This window comes from Hermetia illucens, chromosome 5 (assembly GCF_905115235.1).
Source record: "Hermetia illucens chromosome 5, iHerIll2.2.curated.20191125, whole genome shotgun sequence".
Taxonomy (NCBI): Eukaryota; Metazoa; Arthropoda; class Insecta; order Diptera; family Stratiomyidae; genus Hermetia; species Hermetia illucens.
The window spans coordinates 59,247,764-59,268,164 of NC_051853.1; the positions used below are offsets into that span (position 1 = coordinate 59,247,764).

General features: G+C 42.4%; 1 protein-coding gene across 1 annotated transcript; it reads right to left on the reverse strand.

Moving 5' to 3' along the window:
- Positions 1-6,102: 6,102 nt before the first annotated feature.
- Positions 6,103-15,712, reverse strand: LOC119657299 (zinc finger protein DPF3). Its single transcript, XM_038064145.1, has 2 exons — positions 14,970-15,712; positions 6,103-7,552 (listed from the first exon to the last, which is right to left on the reverse strand). The coding sequence occupies exons 1-2, from the start codon at positions 15,272-15,274 to the stop codon at positions 7,021-7,023; spliced, it is 837 nt and encodes a 278-aa protein (XP_037920073.1). The 5' UTR covers positions 15,275-15,712; the 3' UTR covers positions 6,103-7,020.
- Positions 15,713-20,401: the final 4,689 nt, after the last annotated feature.

Genomic DNA, 20,401 nt, shown 5'->3' on the forward strand with positions numbered 1-20,401 from the left:
ATAAAACTAATGTACTTAAATGAATATATTAAAAAATGATTTAATAGTCAAAGTCTTTTAATTTTTGTTGTTTGTTTAGCGATGGGACGGTCTGAGTATGACATATTGCTACTGCTACTGCTTTTCCTTTCCCAGAGATTGGAAGAAGGGGAGGGATCATCGTTAAGATTCCGAAAAGGTTCACTTGTCCTGAGTGTCATAATTGGAGGGGTATCTACGCGCTCCCTACCGTTGTATAGATAATAGCTAAAGTAATCCTAGAACCCAAGGAAAGTTTCAAAGGCTTGGTCGGGAGAAAGCGGGCTACTTTCCGCTCTGTAAATTCCTGTATTGACCGCATAAATACCCTTTGGATCATCGTAGAATAGTACGGCGAGTTCATCCCTCATCTTCGCTTCACCTGCTCTTCATCGATTTCGAGAGGGCTTTTAACAGCGTGAACAGCGAGCGTAACTGGAGTGCTCTACACAGGAAAGACATTCCGGAGAAGCTAACAGCTATTATCAGAGCGGGATAAAATGGCATAAAACATCACGTGCTGCACCGTGATAAAATTTGAGATGAAATTGAGATCTTGTCATCGATTTTATTTCTTCTTGTTATCGTTGACGTTCTTCGTGGTGCCTTGTCCGGAGGCGAAATGGCTTTAGATTTGGTAGAGGCAAGCGAAGTCAGACTGAAGACAAATACCAACAAAATCAAGGTTCTTAATCTGACGAGTCATTGCAATCTTCTTATTTGCATTGTTCTTCAATCTTCTTACTTGCATTAATGGCGGCGGTGGAAGCAAACTGAATATTGCTTGACACATTAACTGCGTTAGATCCGCCTTCGCTGCTTTGTCTAAAGTCTGGAAATGCAATTATCTCAACACCAAGATTAAGTTGAGACTGTTCTGTTATTGATCGAGTTTCTTTTGGTCCATACATAAACCTTCTCGTGAATGGGTGATGATTTCCGTCATAGTTACTGTGTTATATGACCTTCGTGTTGTATGTCAACAAGTTCTAGTTCTCCCAGTTAATAATGTCAAGTTGACCCAATTGATGGCTTCAAGTTCAAGTTTTTCCCAAGATTTCTCCGAAAAACGGCAATTTTCCTAGCACCTAGACCCCCCAACCTATATACCATTTGGAGCTCAGACCCTCCCCCGATAGTAGTGATCACGAATTAAGCTCCTTTTTGCGAAATTCTTAATATTAATTTAGCCTGATATAATATCGAACGTAGAACTTCGTACCTCGTCGACGTGTTGATCTGAAGGCGGAGGTGGCAAAGGATAGGTCACACATGGCCGACGAGCGGGTCACCTACGATCACATGGCGCAGAACAGGGGGGAAAAGGCGCCAGCATCTCCGAAAGTGAAGAGGTTAATGACAACCATTTAACAAATTGCAAAGAATAGCAAGAAATGTCTCCATCTACTAAATTCCAATTCATATACGTGCATATATTTGGTTGTCAATCCCATTACAAACTAGTAACCGCTAACAAAGGAAAGTTAGTGCGTATTCTACCATGTCTAAACTTGAAAACTTCTCCCGAGAAAAATGAAGTGTGATTTACGTAATCAAACCATATTCCCTCTCATACTTTCAGCTCCACTGATGTAAAGTTTTAATAATCCGATAAGCTGGACATTAAAATAGTTTTTTAGCATGGTGTTCGTACACCTCCTTAAAACAAACGGAGGTATAAAAGGAGCCTCAGAGTGAATCCAGTTTTAGCAGTAAAATTTGCCCCACCTACTCTTTAAGACGATTGCGTGGTACAAGACCATTCAGACTTTGGTGACTCTTTCCCCCTTTTCTCCAAAGGTTCTAGACTCATATATGGCAAAGTTTTTATAAGTTTTCTTTATTCGGGTAGTAGGGCAAGATTTCCAATTAAGCTTGTCTCGCAAAATGAGTCTTAGTCGTTTAAGGAACTGCTCTTTAATGCCAAGAAGTTCACTGGTTCAGCAAATGGCCTAGAAGAGAAAAGCTTCTTCGCCGGAAAGTGGAGCTAGCGAGAATACTATAGACAGTTGATTTTATTCGATTATGGCTTCAGCACCAGCAAAAAAAGAAGAATCAAAAATTCATAGCCATGAGCAATGGACATATGAACAACAAACAGCGGCAAAATAAGGTTTGGAAATAAAAGCTAAGTAGATATGTCCTATGCCGGTATCCTTCGAAAAGTGGAAGAATTGACGGACGTGGGTATGCTAGGCAATGTAGGTAAAGCCAGAAAACAGCGGATAACAACCAAATGCAAGAATTAAGACGAGGTTACATGGTGGGCAAATAGCTATGTTGCCTTAAAAGACAATCTAATTTTAGTGGAAGAGAACAAGTTACCATCCAAAGAAAGAAGAAGACTTATGGAGGTTCTCAGATCACTATTATTAGTTTGCTGGTGGAATAAGCCGGTAACATGATTATCGCGAGCAATATGAAAATAGCGTCAGCCATGTGCCGACTCAGGAAGTATCTCCAAAACAAATGCTTTAGGTGCCTCAATTTTGGTCAGTTCACAGCATATACCAGTCAGTACCTTTGATCGAAAATGTGCAGGAAGTGTAGAGAAGACAACTATCTCATCAGAGATTGTACGGATGATCCACGAAGCATGTTATGCAAGGAGAAAGACTGAATAGGCAATCGGCAGCTTGCAGGTGATGGCAAATGTCCGGCATATATGAAAAAGCCTAAGGGCTAATGAGGTCCATACAAATCCAAATTAACCACTGCAACTGCAAGACAACTTAAGATCGGCTTTAATGAGCCGTTCGCGAGGCGAATATAAACGTGGCGGGAATCTACGAAACATACCAAAATTATTCTGGCACTACGTGGTGAAGGCTAGCTACCTCATGGAAGGTCGCGGTATGGTATCTAGAAGACAAGCCATTTAGGAAACAATGCCATTCCCAGAGGCTAAGGAGAGGCAAAACAATCTGCGTTTGAATGATAGTGACCACAACTTTAAATAATTACCGGCGCCAAAGCATGGGAGTGGGGGAGGAGGATCAAATCCTACTTGAAATTTGTAGGGAGCTGGACTTTGTACTGGTCAATGTCATATGCTTAGTAACCTTCTAAAGTGGACAATTAGGATCGATCATTGATCTGATATACCTCAACAACTCTTTGGAGAATGGCCGTATTTTTCGACATTGGAAATGTACGAAGTAACATCCAAAGGAGCACTGGAACTAGAAAAACTAGATGATCCACTTCGGTATATGAGGAGGAGACATTTCTGGCGACTCTAAAAGGAGATGAGTCAGATGTCTATAATGCTGTAATAAACAAGGCCGGTTAGCAAAAATTACCCCAAGTGTCGTGTCCTCGGCTTTTATTCAGAATAATTACAAGCCTTTTTCCGTAATAGTAGAAAAGTGAACTCTCGCTAAAGGTTGAACAATCGATCTCTGGTGTTACCAAGGAGGAACTATAAGAGATCTGTTGAAGTATAGGGGATAACAAGTCTCCGGGATTGGACGGGATCCTCCAAGATGACTACTAGGATCAGGTGCAAATGGGTCATAATCACATTTGAATTGTGCCCAGCGAAAGGGCCAGAAGTTGATTCTGCTACCGAAGCGCTGAAATCTACCTGGCACACCTTCTTCATATCACCCTATCTGTCTTTTAGCCACTATGGGGGGAGAAGGAGGGATGGGAGGAGTGAATGACAACGGACTCCTTACTTTCAAATGTTTCGTAGAAAGAAAAGGAGATATGCTATCTTATCGAAAATTGTTTTTTTTAATACCCTTACAAGATAATTCCTACCTCATTTCTTATATTCGACTACCCTTTTCTTGAAATTTGCAATTATCTTCATAGTTTCTACGAATTGCAGATTTCAAGGCTTCGATCCCTTTTCGCTTATTTAAATATACATGGCTCTTCAGCTAGCCCCACAAAAAGCTAGCGACGTAAGATCTAAAAGAAACTCTATGTTTCCGTAAATCTATCGATTCGAAAGACTACTCTTTCAGCAGATTTAAAACTTCGGTAGCAATATACAAATTCGCACCATGTAATTAGAACCATATTGTCTACAGGGAGGCTCGTTTCTACGCAAAGAGGAGATGAAAAAACTCGTTTAACTTAGGTAGGTAGCCGCTATCATTAACGGTGAAGTTCAAACGCTCCTCTTCGAAAAAGTAAAACCGTGGCCGAAACTGCACACTCTGCAGTGATCCAAGGGCAATGTAAATATATTGCATGCGTGATTCTTGGGTTCTTAATAGCGTAATACCGCATGTTTTGTTTGCTGATATTCTCGTGTAAATCGAAATGAGCTTTGCCACTGAAAAAAAATCTTCTAATTTCTTCTAATTTTCCCACAAAATTCCAATCTTTTTTGGCGAATGAGCGGGTTTCGATTCTTAAGCGAATTGCATTTTATTCGGATGGGTGTTCAGGTCCTATCTTGCCTAGGAACTTTCGATGTACTGATATGCGCGGGCTTCGTGACCATATTGCGTGCACATTTTCGATAGTGTTCTCGATCCAAGTTGTTCACCCAATCGACCCAGTTCAACATCGGTATATGATTGGAAAGACTCTCATTAAATTATTTTTTAAATGCGCGCTGCACCAAAACTACACTTTTCCTAAATTATAAATACTGTCCGACGACAAATGCACGCTGTCTCGCTGTCCATAGCATGATGAATACTAACCAACCATTTTCACATAAAATGGCATCGTTCACGAAGATAGCAGTATGATTTCGGCGAGCCCGTTCTAGCCAACTCGGGTTGGATTAACGACATTTTTCTTAAACTGAGTGTCCCTGGCTATTTGCTCAATTAACTTAAAGTTACCTCTCCGAGCGGCTTCTCTGCTACGAAACGGGCGACAATCATAAAGAATAAGTTGTGTCAGGCTGTATCTCTTCAATGTTCTGCATTGGGATTTCTGTTGTGGAACATTACCTATGATGGAGCATTAGGCCTTCGCGTGCCAGAGGTTTTGCTGAGGACCTGGTGGTGGTAGCAGTTGCAGAGCACTCCGAATACGCGAAACTTTATAAAGGTGAAACAATTTATGCCATCAAATCATGGTTACGAATGTTTGAAGTGGACCTAACGAAGGAGGGAAAGGAGGAAGACGAAGCCGCACTGGCAGAAAAAACGATACTCTCGAAATTTTATCTTGATAATCACAAGGTCGTCTCAAAATCAATCGTTAGGTATCTGGGGCTCATGATCGATGCCAAGTGCCCACTTGACTAGTTTAACTCTAGCAAGGATTATGCCCAATATCGGAAGACCAAAATAGTCGCAGTTTGCTTATCGTGGCTGAAAGAGGATGGTTATACCAGCAATTCACGATAAAGAGTATGAGCATTCAACAGTGTGTCAACGCAGGAATAATCCCATTGGATCTTCGAGCACACTGCCTTTACCAGAAAAGGAAGGCGAACTCGTCCGAGGTGACTGCGGACTGCTAAAGGTTTTATCGAAAGATAATGCTTCTTCGCTGATCTTATGTATTGAGAAATTGGGCGAACAAAAACACGTGTGTAAATAATTGGAGCCTGGCACAGTTCTTTACAGGATATGGTGATTATACGAAGTTGTTTCGGATTGGATGGCGCTACTTCCAAAGGCCCGAGGTAGGCAGGTAGTTGAGTGACCTTAGCATAGTGTGGAGATGCTGAGATCAAAACCAATTTGGAGTGCAACAAATGCAACAATAGCAATACAAAAAATAAGTTGCAGGAACTGGATCGGGCTAGGAAAACATATCGGACGCCAATTTGAGCCGTCCTCTCCCCCCTTGGGAAGTAATACTTTATGGTGGTCTCACGAGGCTACGGACGAAAAAGTGGAATGGTTTTAGTGGGTACGAATCCCACACTCTGCTGCAACCTCGACCAACAGCGTTTTTGCAAGATTTTCATCCCTATCCATTCGAAACAACCATACCACCAAAAAATGTTACATTCCGACTATAAGAAAGCGAAATAAAAATAGAAGCAGGTCCCATGAACAAAATTAAGAAATTTTTCTGACCTCAGCTGAGGCTATAATCAGCCGCTATTGAAGTGTGGTGTACGCTCGAAAAGGGAGAAATCGAAATGAAACGCGCTCCGTCTACAATAAATTGTTGTTTATTCAACTTCTGTGTACTCATGTCTTATTATACATACACAAACATATGCCCTATTTATTAGTTATATTTATATATATTTTAATTTCTTTGAAAAAAATATGAGAATAATAATAGAAAACCTAAAAGGAGAATAAATCTTTTCCATACACATACATATATAGAATATTGACATAATGAGAAGATGATTATTTCTTTAAAGATTTTTGGATGCGTGTGATGCGAGTGTATGCGTTTCTATCCTAAAACAATTGTTCAGTCAACTAATCCAGAAAAGTATAGTCTCCAAAATAAAATCCTATTCGTGGACGAAATAATAAATATTCATATTTAGAGTGTGTTGTGCAAACGAGGTTGTGATGCATTCTTCTGTTGTTGTTACAAGCGTTGAATAAATTTGAATAAAATTATTCTCGTTCCATTTGAAATGTAATCTTTCTCATTTTCTCTTTCTAATTTCATTCCTTTTCCACATGAACGACTTATTTTTTACCCAATTTTATAATTTTTAAATTATTGATGCTGTTATGCTTTAAAATGTTAAAATTCAGTCACAGTAGTCGAATTGCTAAAGCTTCGCGAACGAAAGATAAAATTTCACTTTGCAATTCGCGAGTAATTGTTTTACTCAAAACAATTAAAGAAATATTGTAAATAAAAATATTTTCTTGTGACTTCAAGCAATATTGATGAGTTTGGTCGCATTCTATTCAATTTTGTTTATCGAACTATTCTGTACAGACCAGTTTCTATGACAAAACCACTTTCCCGAATTTACAAATTTGTATAACTCATCGACCGCTGTGACTGATTGATTCCATTAATCATCATCTCAGTTTCAAAATATTATTAATTCAATAATTGTTAGCAATAAAATAAAATAAAAATCCGATAAAGAGTATATTACAGGTACTTTCGGTAATTTCTCAATTCAGAGTCATCGCCGCCCGTCACACTCTCGGATACAGCGGCCGCCGCTGATTCAAATGATGGCGGTTCTGATGTCAGACCAGGGCTAGGAGGATCTATATTGCGCGATTCGCGCGGTGTCTTGCGCCTTCCTCGGCCACGACCTGATGCGCCAGCGCCAGGACGACCTTTTCTTACAGTATCGGTTAAATGCGGCAACATAGCTTTCTTGCCGGGTCGTCGTTTTCTTCGTTTCTTATTGCCGTAACGTGGATCATAATCGTATTCATCGTCAGCTGGCGACTTTGGCTCCTCCAGGGCATCCATTTCGTTCATGTCCATTTCGTCGTAGAACCATTCTTTTGGTAGATCCTCTTTAAGATGCTGTTGGCTGTCTTTGCTGTCTGATGTGTCGGCTCCACCAAGGGAAGATGATTCTTCAAGTAAAGTTCCATTGAAATCTGAATCGGCTGTTTCTATTCCTGGTTCCGGTCGTTTAAGTGCTTGGAATGGTCGCTCAGAGTATCTGGAATTAAGAAATGAAATGAAGAAATATTGAATTGCTGCATTTTAGCGTTTGTTCAAAATGAAATACTGAGTGAAGGACAGTCAGGCAGAGATTATCAGTGCTCGTTATTTGAATGTTCTTGCAAAAAGGTACGGAGATGGAAAAGTCTTGCGCACGATCGACCGCGACGGGAATTGCACGAGCAAAATGTGTATGTAATGCAGTGCATTGGGGCATGTAGCAGCATCTGTCATAACAACAGTTTAGACAGCTGTTTATGGATTTTCACATCCCAGAGGAAACCAAAGGCAGAGCTTCCTTATAGATTCATTTCGGATTAATGGTAATGGATTTTGATGGAATCACTGGGCGAATGAAGCTTCAAGATTCCTCTATGGGAAGCTTGATGGAACCATACACCCGCAACAATCTCGGCAATAGATCCATGTTTGCTCTCCTAGGAAGTGCGGAGGAAATAAGTTAGTGCATCCAAGATTAATCTTTCGAATGAACTAATCCTGCTGGCATAAGATGAAGAAACACAGACAAGAAAACCATCTAGGTGACATCGACACACCAACACCGGGAATCGATGATATACCCGCGCTTCTTAAGGCAACAGCAGTTGCGTGACAAACACAGATAACCTACTTAACCAGCACATATGAAAGGGTGATGGAAATCCAATCAGAACGGCTATAATATAAACTGCCTAATGTACAAAAAAGGCGACAAGCGGGCATGCAACAGATACAGAGGCATTTTACTGTTTTGTTCAGTCTAAAAAGTATTTACAAAAATCCTAGGAAAAAAGGCTGATCCCCTACGTGAATAAAATCATCGGGGAGAACCAAGCTAAGTTTAAAGGTGGCTGCTCAACAATGAATTTTTACCGTAAATCAAGTGCTCGAAAGCTGCTGGAAATTCAATGACGATTTCAAACGAACATAGGACAGTATCGATGGCAACATACTGTATGAAGTTATGCTCAGTTTGGAATATCAACGAACCTAGTTTGCCTCCCAAAATCAGCCATGACGGACTCAACTTCGCCAATGCGAATTCAAAATAGTCTGACGGATCCAGTTTTAACGACAATCTCAAGCAGGGGGACGGGATGGTCCTCAACTTGGTCCTTCAGTACCCAATCAGAAAAATCTCTGTTAGCAACAAAGGTACATTACTACTTAAGACAATGCAAGTAGTAGCGTACATTAATGTCTTACCGCGCTCTAGCCTTCGTGAAGCTGGATGATGCAGCGAAGGGTATAGGGCCACAAGTCAAAAAACACAGATCATGCTCCAAACTAGAAGCTAGCTAGACGAAATATCACAATTGGGGGATACAACTTGGGGAACGCTTCATATTTGGCGAAGGACGCATACGAAGCATATGAAACAAAAAAAAAACAAAGCTTGCAAAAAAATTATATTATTCGATTTACTCCATACAAAATGGAACAAGGCTCGGTGTTTATAGAACAATTATCAGATCTGTTATGTTACGAATGGAGAACTAGTGCTTCGACTGAGCAAGGTGTTAAGAAAAGTCGCTGGGAACAGTTCGAGAAGATGATGGATGGTTAATTAGGCAAGGTATATACGACGACCGGGAAGCCTCTAAGATGATCAAATTGCCAATTCTCCAATGGGTTGAACATGTTCAACAAATAGGCCGTTTGAGAATATCTTAAAGAGTATTCCAAACGAAAATCGATGGCTCCAGATCTTTTGGGAAACCAAACAAACAATGGGAGGATCAGCCGACGCCGATAGCACTTCATTATTACATATAAGGAACAGGCGGACGTCGTCATTGATAGAAAGGATTGGAGATAACGCATTTGGGGACCCTGTTTTTATTTGAGGGGTAGACTCCTGTTCCAGACCCCTTTTTTGAGCTATCGGCGTAGAAGACGTCAGTATATCTTGACAAGCATTGTTCTGGTTTGTCCCAGTTTTCTCTTCGTTTCAAGATAACTTCATTTTTTCGACCAAACAGGAAACGAGGAACCGAGAATCAGAAGGCATTGCGAAAACTGCATTCAGTTCTTCCAATAATTCTTCCAGCGTAAGCTTGAGTGTATATTTGCAGATTTTGCGTTTGGCATAGTAGTGAGTCAATCAGCATTGACCCATCCGGTTTTCTAAGAGACTCCTACTTGGCCGACTCATCCTCATTACGGACTCTGCACAGCCTGGAAGATTTCCTTTCATCTTTCAGTTCCTCACAGTATCTCTAAAGAAGTCTCATTTCGAACACTAAACGAGCCTCATAAGAAGCTGCGAGTTCCGAAAGTTTAACTAGCCTTCATTCTTATTGGTTTTGAAAGCACGATTTAGAACTCGTCTGGTTGATTTACTGAGTCTTTGAAGTTCTCGATTCCACCATGGAACTGTTTTCCCCACTTGGGAAATAGGAGAGTGAGACTGCTAGTCCACTCTAAACAACTAATCTACTCTAACAACTTTGAAATGCAGATTGATAGGCCTACTTCACTTCTTCTTGTCCCCATGAACGCAGGGGCGCACACTACGCTCGCGGTCATCAGACCAGCTGAAGTGATAAAATCAAACAGCTTCAGCTGCAATCCTAGAGAAGAGCATTTGCTACTGCCTCAACAAATATGCTGAGCGTTCGCATTGCAACCTAATAGGAGTTCGAGGCTACTTGCTTCTGCATGCACTACCAGATTCCTTAGTTCTTGCTTGGGCGAAGGGCACAAAGAATCATAGGGTAAGTAAATAGAGGCAACTAGGTAGCGGGTCTAGTGTAGTCTCCTGTGGAACACCCAGAGGAACAATATACTTTTTGAATCCGTCAGGGGCATCATACCAGAGCCTGAATACCAATACTAATACTTCGCCTAGTTAGCCATGGTTCCTCATAGCCCTTGTAATTATTGCAGACCCAGCTTTGGTGTAGTTGAGATTACCTAGACTATTTCTTGAGCGAAGGTGCAAGTGTTCGCGCAGCCGAATGGAGAAATTTGAATTCTTGAACAACCCGAGGCCGTAGAGCAGCATTTTTTCTGGGATGACATGAAAGCCTTAGAGAAATTTTTAACGGGACACTAATCCTTAAACTACCGTATTCAAAAAGAATCACGATGATTATCTCAGCTATATGTAGCCAATGTAAGGAGGAGAAGACCGTCCCGCATTCCATATGCAGCTGGCGGGCCTGCTTTCATAGAAGAAGATACCTTGGAAAAGTTTCCGTCAACGAAGAAACTACGTACTCTATGTCTCTGAAAAATTGTCCCCAGATTTACGAAATGATGTGAACGCCGCAAGCAGGAGGCTGTTAAATAGGCGATTTGGTCGTCTATATCGTGAACAACAATAGATTTAGAAGCTGTCTTATGGTGGCCGTAAAATGAACCATCATTCGATGACCGCTTACCTTCGCTTGCGTTTCGCTACTGCATCAATTCGCAGGCAACCAGAACGTCAGCCCCACAAATTCAATATGGGCCGTTTCCGTGATTTCACCCGAGAATATTGCTCTCAAAAATGTTTTATCTCTTGTGTGGATGAAGTTGTTGGCCACGTCGAAAAGGGCGTTATAAGACTTGACTGACTGCGAAAATGTGAAGGCGGATCGGTGACGCAGGGAATGGTTAACGACTGCGAGTGCGATTGAGCGTGATGCGCTGGAGTTCCGTTACCGTGAAAAAATGCGAAAAATACACCTCAGCGTACAGCGTGACAAAATAAATTCGATCATTGCGTTGATGAGGGAAGTAGAAGCTGTCGTGAATAGTAAAGAAGTTAAACGTAAGCTTCTCATCCACGACGTATAGCAACAAGTGGAACGTGGACTCCACCAAGTTTCTGAATGGTATAACTTTCGGTGAACTGCGAATGATATGATATGATATGAGTCCGCCGTATCCTGCGGATAAGGACTGGTCCTCCAAGCAGGAGCGACATTATCATTGCCAATAACGCGTTCAAGGGGAGTAAAAAAAGACCTAGACGATCTCCCCACGGAACTGTTCAGTCGGCCCTTGCAGATTTGTTATTTCCATTCATTCGTAAATCATGGGAATCTGAGTGAGTGGAGGAAGCGGATGGCCGTTAAGATTCCGAAGAGCATCCGTCTTGAGTGCGACAACTAGAAGGGTATTTGCATGCTACCTGCAGCCGAACCCAAAGTAAAAAGATTGAGAGGCTGACAGTCTGCCTCCTCAACTATCGCACCTTTCTCGAGAAGACTTAAACAAATTTGGAGCCCATTCCAAAATATCGACAACGATAGCACACAAATGGCAAACTCTATAAGGGCTAAAGCTTACGAGGAATAGCCAGTTCCATAGTAACGCTGTCAAAGTATTGGTCCCAGGGCGAAACGTGGATTTGTACCCACGATGGAGCATAAGACCTGGGAAACGCCTGCTGAACCAACACCAACAGCTCTACTAGCAAACCCTATCTCCACCTCCAAGTGGTGATCGCTGGAAGCTCTTTCTTTATGAAAAACTACAGACGGAGAAGGATGAAGGCGAGTCTCCCGCGCCTAAAAACGGTACAAAATGTACCAAATGGTCCTTCAGGTTGGGGGTTGGGTAGGGCTGACAACCCTACACGGAAAACCGATGTTACGAAGCCACGAAAGGAGCTTCGGACAGGATGGATCTTACAACGACGAACCCGGCAACGACAACGGATTAACGATTTGTGCATTTTCTCATGGAACGTGTGCTCCCTGTACAGACCGAATGCTGCTGAGCAGCTAGCCGATACCCTTTCCCAATATAAGGCTGATGTAACAGCGTTGTAAGAGATGCGATTGACAGGGAGCGGTCTCCTGGAGAAGAGCCGCTACACCATATATTATAGCGGCCATCCAGTAAACTATGTGTTCGGAGTAGGTTTCTTAGTCAGCCAAAAAATGAAACCTGCTGTTATCGGCTTTGAAAATATAAGCGAAAGGCTATGCACTCTGCGTTTGCGAGGCAACTTTAGAAATATAAGCCTCATAAACATTCACACCCCTACAGAGGAGACTACAGAGTCGGAGAAGGATATCTTCTACGAGGTAGTTGAGCGGACCCTTGGAGCCTGTCCAAAGTATGATATCAAAATCATACTTGCAGATTTCAACAGTTAAGTAGGGGCGGTGACCGTATTCAGGCGATACGTCGGCTCCCATAGCTTACATAGGGATACCAATGATAACGGATTGCGCATTATCCAGTTAGTAGTATCGCACGAAATGGTTGTTGGAAGTACCTGGTTTGCGCGGAAAGAGGTTCACAAACATACGTGGGCCTCTCCAGGCGGGACCACTTTCAACCAAATTGACCACGTGCTGATTGAACGCGGCCACCTCTCAGCCTTGCTGAATGTCAGAACATATAGGGGGGCCAATATAGACTCGAATCGCAATAACCGCAGTCAACAGAGGGCCTGGAGATGAAACATCAACAAATGATCTTCACAACCACCTGAAGAACGTTATCATTGATACGGCCACAAAGATACTTGGCCTCAGCCGTCGAGCGGAGAAGCGACTTCACAGACGGAAAAAGGAAGCCTGGGGGAACCAACAAGTCCGTGAACTGGAAAAGTACAGGGATCAACCGCACCAGGCGGGAAAGTTTTACCAATCAGTCAGCAGTATGAAGCCTTATACACCTCGATGCTCATCCTGCCGAGACAAAGAGGGAAATCTGATTTTCGACAGAATGGGCATATTGGAGCGATGGGTTGAGTACTGAGATGAGCTACTGAACAACAAGAACATCGGCGAGTTGAAGTTCCCGCCAACTGAAGACGACGGACAAATACTGCCACCACCAAGTATAGGAGAAACAGTCCGTACAATTCTTTGGCTTCAAAATCATAAGCCACCTGGAGTCGATGGAATTACAGCCGAATTGGTTAAATATGGAGGCGATCAATTACACCAAGTGGTTCATCAACTTGTGCTCAAGGTATGGGACAGCGAATCAATGCCTGACGATTGGCAACGAGGCTTTAACTGTCTCATACATAAAAAGGGAGATATCACACAGTGCAGCAATTATAGAGGTATCACGTTGCTGATTACCATCTATAAGATATTCTCCTCTATCTTGCTAGGCTGGATAGCCTCATATGCTCAGAACATCATTGGCCCATAACAAAGAGGCTTCACTCCAGGCAAATCAGTAGCAGATCAGATTTTCTCTGTGCGGCAAGCGATGGAAAAACTGTTGGAATATGGACAACAGTTGCACCATCTATTCATCGACTTTAAAGCCGCCTATGATAGCATAGCCAGGGCAAAACTGTACACGGCCATGAGAGAATTCGGTATCCGGACGAAACTTATAAGACTGACTAGGCTGACCAATGTGCGATGCCAGATAAAAGCAGCGGGATCACTCTCAAGACCATTCGACATCAACAACGGTCTACGACAAAGGGATGCCCTATCATGCGTCCTCTTTAACCTGGCCTTGGAAAAAGTGATCGGTGATGCTGAGGTAAATGTAAGAGATACGATCCTCTTTAAGGCCACCCAACTACTGGCCTATGCTGACGATATCGACATCATGGGAAGAACCACCTGAGACGTACAAACTGCTTTCATCCAGATCGAGCAGGCGGCAACCGGCGCGAGATCTTGGGCTGCACATCAATGAAGGCAAGACAACGTCAGCACCGAAAACCAACCAATCAACAACATCGAACCGCACTGGTCAAACAGGAGGAGAATACAACTTTCACCTGCAAATATGAGCCCGAAATATGCAAAATGAGCTGCTGGATGGGAAGAATTTCCATCCTTCAATTCCTCTCCCAGGTCACGGGATAGTCTTTGCACCTCTATAAGGAAAATTAACAACTCTGAAAATGGGAAACTTTCCCGGACCCCATTTCACCACCTTTTATATTGTGTACCTATGGAAGAAGAGCAACAGCGAATTTTTTGCAAAGATGACGGTCTTCCACTTCTGAAGCTGATACTGTTGTGCGCGGAAAATGCTTGATATTCTGAGAAATAAACGTTTAACCCCGTTGCAAAGCAAAATGCTTTGATCTTTAGGCCTCCGATGGATGTTTAAACATGGTGGAGCTTCTGACAGAGCCGTATATTCAATAAAGACCCAATTTAAACACTAATTGTTGCTCCATTTCGCTTTTTAGAGGTCAAAGTGCGCCAGCTGCATACATTAGTACTATACACTGTTCTGAGCCCCTGCTGAACTGCCCGTTCGGCCTCAATATCAAATTGGCGATCAGCATTTCCACTGGGCTGCAAAAAGTACAACACGAGCAAACTGTGTTGCGAACCGAGATAGCCGAACTTTGCTGTTATCGCTTAACGAGGGCATTTCGAATAGAATTTCCGGCCGTCGAAAGTTTTCGCTGAGCACTCCGCGCTTATATGTATGAGTGAACATTGAGAAGCTGGAAAAAAAGTAGAAACAACGCAACCCACCTGTACATTTTGCTCAAATACTGGCGTCGACTCTTCCGCCATCGAGCAGCCGGATATGAATAGATCTGTCCCTCCCGAAACGGGGGCAAACGCTGTCGCCGATCCATAAACAATTGCGAGTGGTTTTGCGCTACTCCCGTCTGGGGGTCGATGAATGGTAGCCGCAATCGCCGCTCGATACATAGCCGCGTATTGAAATTTGCACTGAACTCAATTGTTTCGCGATATGTCGCGTCCTTGAAGAAATTCTGAATTTTCTCCAAATTTGGCGGATTCACTATTTGAATATCGACAGCCGAAGTCATTTTGGTTTCGTCCGATTTTCCGTGGTGGGTTCTGCTTGGCAAGTTCAGGCAAATAATCTCATGAACAGCAAAAGAGCGATGTTTTCATTTCTTACACGACTAGTGTCGTCCCAGAAAAATATATAGGGAAAAGTCCTCGTCCGTGTTCTCGTTTTTTTTTGCACTCTTCGAATTTATGAGATTCCCGATTGACACTTGTGATTGCGATTATGAAGTCGTGAATTTTTGGCTATGCGGCAATTTCGTTTGCCAAACGACCGATTTTGCTCTTGACCGCAATTTCGGTCAGCCGTTAATTCTCTTCAAGTTTTGTTATTTATTTCATGTCTTTCGAATACTTTTTCTCGATCTGATAATGAAAACACAAGCCCCTCGCAAAAGGAAAACTTCTCCCTTGACACACAACTGACAGGATTACGGATTTTCTTGACAGATTTATGGGAATATGGTGGCCGAGGGAAATTTCTGTTTACATGGGATATTTTTATGAAGCGTTCGGAAAATGCAGCCGCTGTACATGTAGCTTCCGAAACGAGAGGATATGACGTTCCGAATAATTTGTTTTGAGCGTTTAGCTCGTTGACGGTTTGTGATTGTGTTTTATGGAAAGAGTTAGTTTAAACACAATAACCAGAATTTAAAGGGTTGAATGCCTAAAACAATTAAAAATAAGGCGATTTGACGGTGCTTAATAATTTTAAACCATCAACTAACAAATATTAAAAATTAATGCGAACATTTTTCAACAACGAAGCTGCATAAACAGTAAGTAAAAATACTTTGAACACTATTTCTTCAAATCTTAAAAAAATATGGTTGATATATCAGGAAAAATATTCTGTTAGTGACAACTAAAATTCTCTTTACTCGACATTTGAAACGTTATTTCAGTTTTTTTTGGTTTTCCAATTGCATTAGAAAAAAAAACGCTTCACTTGTAAGGCAACTTGTTGAATCTGGAGGTCAATTCCAAACAGGATTCGAAAGAAAAAAAAACGAAATGGAAATTTTGATGAAGTTTAGATATATTTTAACATTGTCTGAATAAAGTTTCAAATTCTACTATAACGAAGAGTCTTTCTGAGATATCATGACCACATCCTTTAGTAAAGGGAAGACCATCATGTTTTGTGGAAGTGTAAAAGATTCGCGAAATCGTTACTTTAGTTAGTTTAGTTTAGTGTGGGAAGACGTAGCTCCAAAGACTCAGACCATTGCTAGGCCCACTGTACTATCCCCTGAGATCGCTTATTCATCACGAATCTGAGAACATTACCCAGAGACAGAGAATGCGCAGACTCTTTCTGGAAGCAAACCTTACCAAGGTATCTTCGTCTGAAGTCTGAGGAGGATGGGCAACTGCATGCAAATTACACGCCGTCTCTTCTTCTGCATATGGCCGAGTTCCACCATAGTGTTTTAGCATGGCATTTCCTTGGCATCATAAGTGGGCAGTTGTCTTCGAAAGCTTCTCTTATAGTAGTTGTGATCATCTGGGTTGTTTGTTGGATTTGATGAGTCTCCCAAAGATCGTAACTCGGGCGCTCAGTTCTGTTTTGTACGTCGCCCAATCTGTCTTACATGGATTCCGAAATGAGTGGGTGAAGATGGATCCATGCCCATTGCGGAAACAATGCGCCTGTGATCCGAGAGCGTGATATCGTTTGATATTTTCCGCTCTCCGATAACAGCAGCAATGTCAGGGATGCTACCGTGATGTCGATGACCACGTTGAAGAATGTGGGCTCATTACCCATCTTTAGGATTTTAATTTCTTCATAGTTGGCTGTCATGGCCTTTGTTTTACCGGGAAAAATAAGTGGATCTCGGCAGAGCCTCTTTTTGTCGATGTGATGCTAGTTGAAACTGGGAGTCGCCTGATATCCAGAGTTCGCCATTCACGGCCACATCTTAACCCCTGGGACCATTCAGCATTTGACACGGTAGTTACACCTGGCTTGGGGTTTTGATTACTGCTTAGCTTCAGGTGTCACCTCTGGTTTCCCGGATCCTCCTTACTGAGCTCCCTTACCACGACAAGGTAGGTAATCGTCGAGGGAGCCTCGTTGCTTACTGGGTGAGCTTAGATGAATCTAACCGGGTAAACCAACTAAAAAGGGAGACAAATTTGTACTGTCACGAACTGCAAATATTGGAATTGCGTAGCTAACAATATTTTTTTTTTTTATTATTTAATGGAAAATCATAGTTGCTACTCTTTCATCAGTATTTCGTGAGAAGCCTATAGCTTCCTTTTACTGCTTTTCATAACATGTTAAGAGAGTGATCCTCTCGTCGCCTTTTCAATGTATGGCTTATCCACTGCGACTTCCATCTTCTAATCATGCAAACAGTAACCTACCTCCATCTGTCAAGAAACTTTTGAAAAATTATCCTAATATCATTTCATTGAAATGTCTGATGCGACTGGTTGAACATCGTATTCGCGAAAAAGTGCTAAGGACGTACCTGTCAGTCGGCAGAATCCTATGAGTCTGCACCTAATTCCTAATTTTCCAAAGTCAGGGAATGCAATTCTGGAAAGCGGGTGCGATGCGGGTGGTTACGGGAAAGAACTTTGTGGAGTAGATTTCTGCTACCCTAGCGAAGGAATTTTTGTGTGCCGAAGTATGTATTGATCGTTATCTCATGGCAGAAGTAACGAAAGGTTGCTTCAAGGTAGTATGCTGCCGCTACTTTTGTGGAATATGTTCTTCAGCTAATTCTTATGTGAACTGCAAAATCCTTCATCGGAGCGGGCAGAGGAGGAGGAAGATTCTCAGAATTAGAGAAATTATAAAGTTGCTCCAAACTTCAATGGAATGAATAGAGCGAGTGTCTTATAGAAGTCGCGCCAAGCTGATTGCTGCGGATGGCATATATAATAATGTTTTTAACCTTTCGGCTCCAGAAGAAGCCCTGGGAGTAGGCTACGGAGACTATATAGCAGCACAGCATTGAAGAATTCTGAGTTCTACTTATGCGAAGCAAATAGTGTGGCTTTCACTACCAAGCGTCGTAGGGGCAATTATTGGAGGTAATAATAAACGCCAGTTATAAGCCGCACGCATAATATGCTTCCGGTAAAGCATCCACTGTGAGCATGATTCTGGCAAGGATGAGACGAATATTGGGGACTTCGGTATACCTGAAGGCTGTCTGTATCTAGAGTATTGGGCTCCATCTCTCTCTCTCTACGTAGCCCCGCTTGTGAATGTCATTACAGATCTCATGCGATGTACATAAACTGAGTGCTGTCCACATAATGATAGCACACAGCATATATTCTGCCTTTAGGATCATTTCAGATGATGCAGCTCTAGGGTCCTAGGAACCAAAAACTGAGCTTGGGGCGAAAGCAATGCAGACCCTCGGAAATTGCATAATCAGTCTAATGTTGCTAGAGTATCTCTACTCCCCCATTCATTTTATCCGTTACTGTTGACGCTCAATGAATAGCTGCTTGTCCATAAGCACAACGCCTTTGATCTTTTCCATTTTTTTGCAGTTCCGTCACAAGTTTTATGAAACAGACTACATTACAATTTCCTGCAGTGATGAATTTAAAATGAACCACTTTTTGGTTACTCTTAGCTATTATAAGGATCCCATTACTTCCTCGAACTGTTGGTACGGTTAGCACACGCTTTTGCAAAGAGAATAACTCTCTTGAGGTAACCTCAAAGCTGAAGCGGATCCTAATTAAAGAACGTAGCCAGAAGCTGCGTTATTTACGTTTACAGAGCGGGAGGTACACAGAAAGCGATGAAAAACGGCAAATTATTTGCTTGAAGTGCACTTTCCAGACAGCATCCAAAATCTCATCTCGGGACCGACAGGTGCATTCAGCCCTCAACCGAGAGACTGGAATCTGGTATGCGAAGTAGTATCACTGGAATGAGTAAAATGGGCATTTAACTTCAAGTCTGCAGGTCCGGATGGTATCATTCCTGTGCTAGTAACAGAGGGAATGGATGCTTGGGTCTACATATTCGGAATATATATCTTGCATGCCTAGTACAGTCTTATATTCCAATTAGCTGGTGTGATGTGAAGGTGGTAGGAAGAGAGAGAGGGTGGAGAAAAATCCACATATTGGTCGGCTAGAAGTCTATTGAGGCAGGATATCTTAAGGGCTGTCCACAGCGAGGGGTTCTCTCTCCTCTGTTGTTGCTCCTCGTAGTGGATACCTTGCTATGGCTCCTCCGATAGGTAAGACCTGACGACTTTCTCCAAAACGGATACATTGAATGTATACATCTATAATAAAACCCATTTTGGTGTATGCATGCATCGTCTGGTGGCTGAGACTGAATTTTGCTGACAGTAGGAAGCTGCTAATGACGCATATAGACTCGATACCATTGGAGCGTGGAAAGGCGGGAAATTCCTTGACAAACATCCGGTAGTTCTGATTCTTAGTTTTTAGTTCTTCTGATGCCGGCCGATCATATGGTTTCCAGATCCGACATACACTGCCATAATCACCAAAAGAGAAGAATAGTCGATAAATGGTCATGAGTCTTTTCAGATTACAGACTTAATAATTTTCACCGACGTGTCAATCAAGGAAGGCGAATCGGGCGCAGAGGTGTTCTCGGGGAATCCGATTATGGAGCTGGCTCAACCCCTCGAAAAAATTACGATCACATTCCAGGGGGAGATATATGCCATTTCATTGGCAGCAGAAGAATATCGAAAAAAATGGAGGGTTTGTAATATTCAAATCTGTTTCGACAAGGGCAGCATTATCAGCACTAAGCAGCAACGACATATCAAGCCAGTTGGTGTGGAGTTATCATCAGGTGTTGCTTAAACTTGACCGACTGAACGAAACATTCCTGAGGTGGGTGCTGGGGCACTCAAATATCGCTGGTAATGAGGAGGCTGACAGACTGGTCACCGAGGGTCAGGATCCACAATGGTGGCGCCAGAACCAGCTTTTGGCAGCCGGTCATCCACTGTCAAGTCTACTCTGTAGGGTGAAATTGCAAGGATTCACGCAGTCGAGTGGAGAAATTTGAACTGTTGCCGGCAGGCGAAAATCGTTGTGAAAGAACCTGGGGTCGCCAGAGCGGCATTTATGTTCCTTAAGGAGTGTTACATGAAAACCCTAGTTGGGCTTTT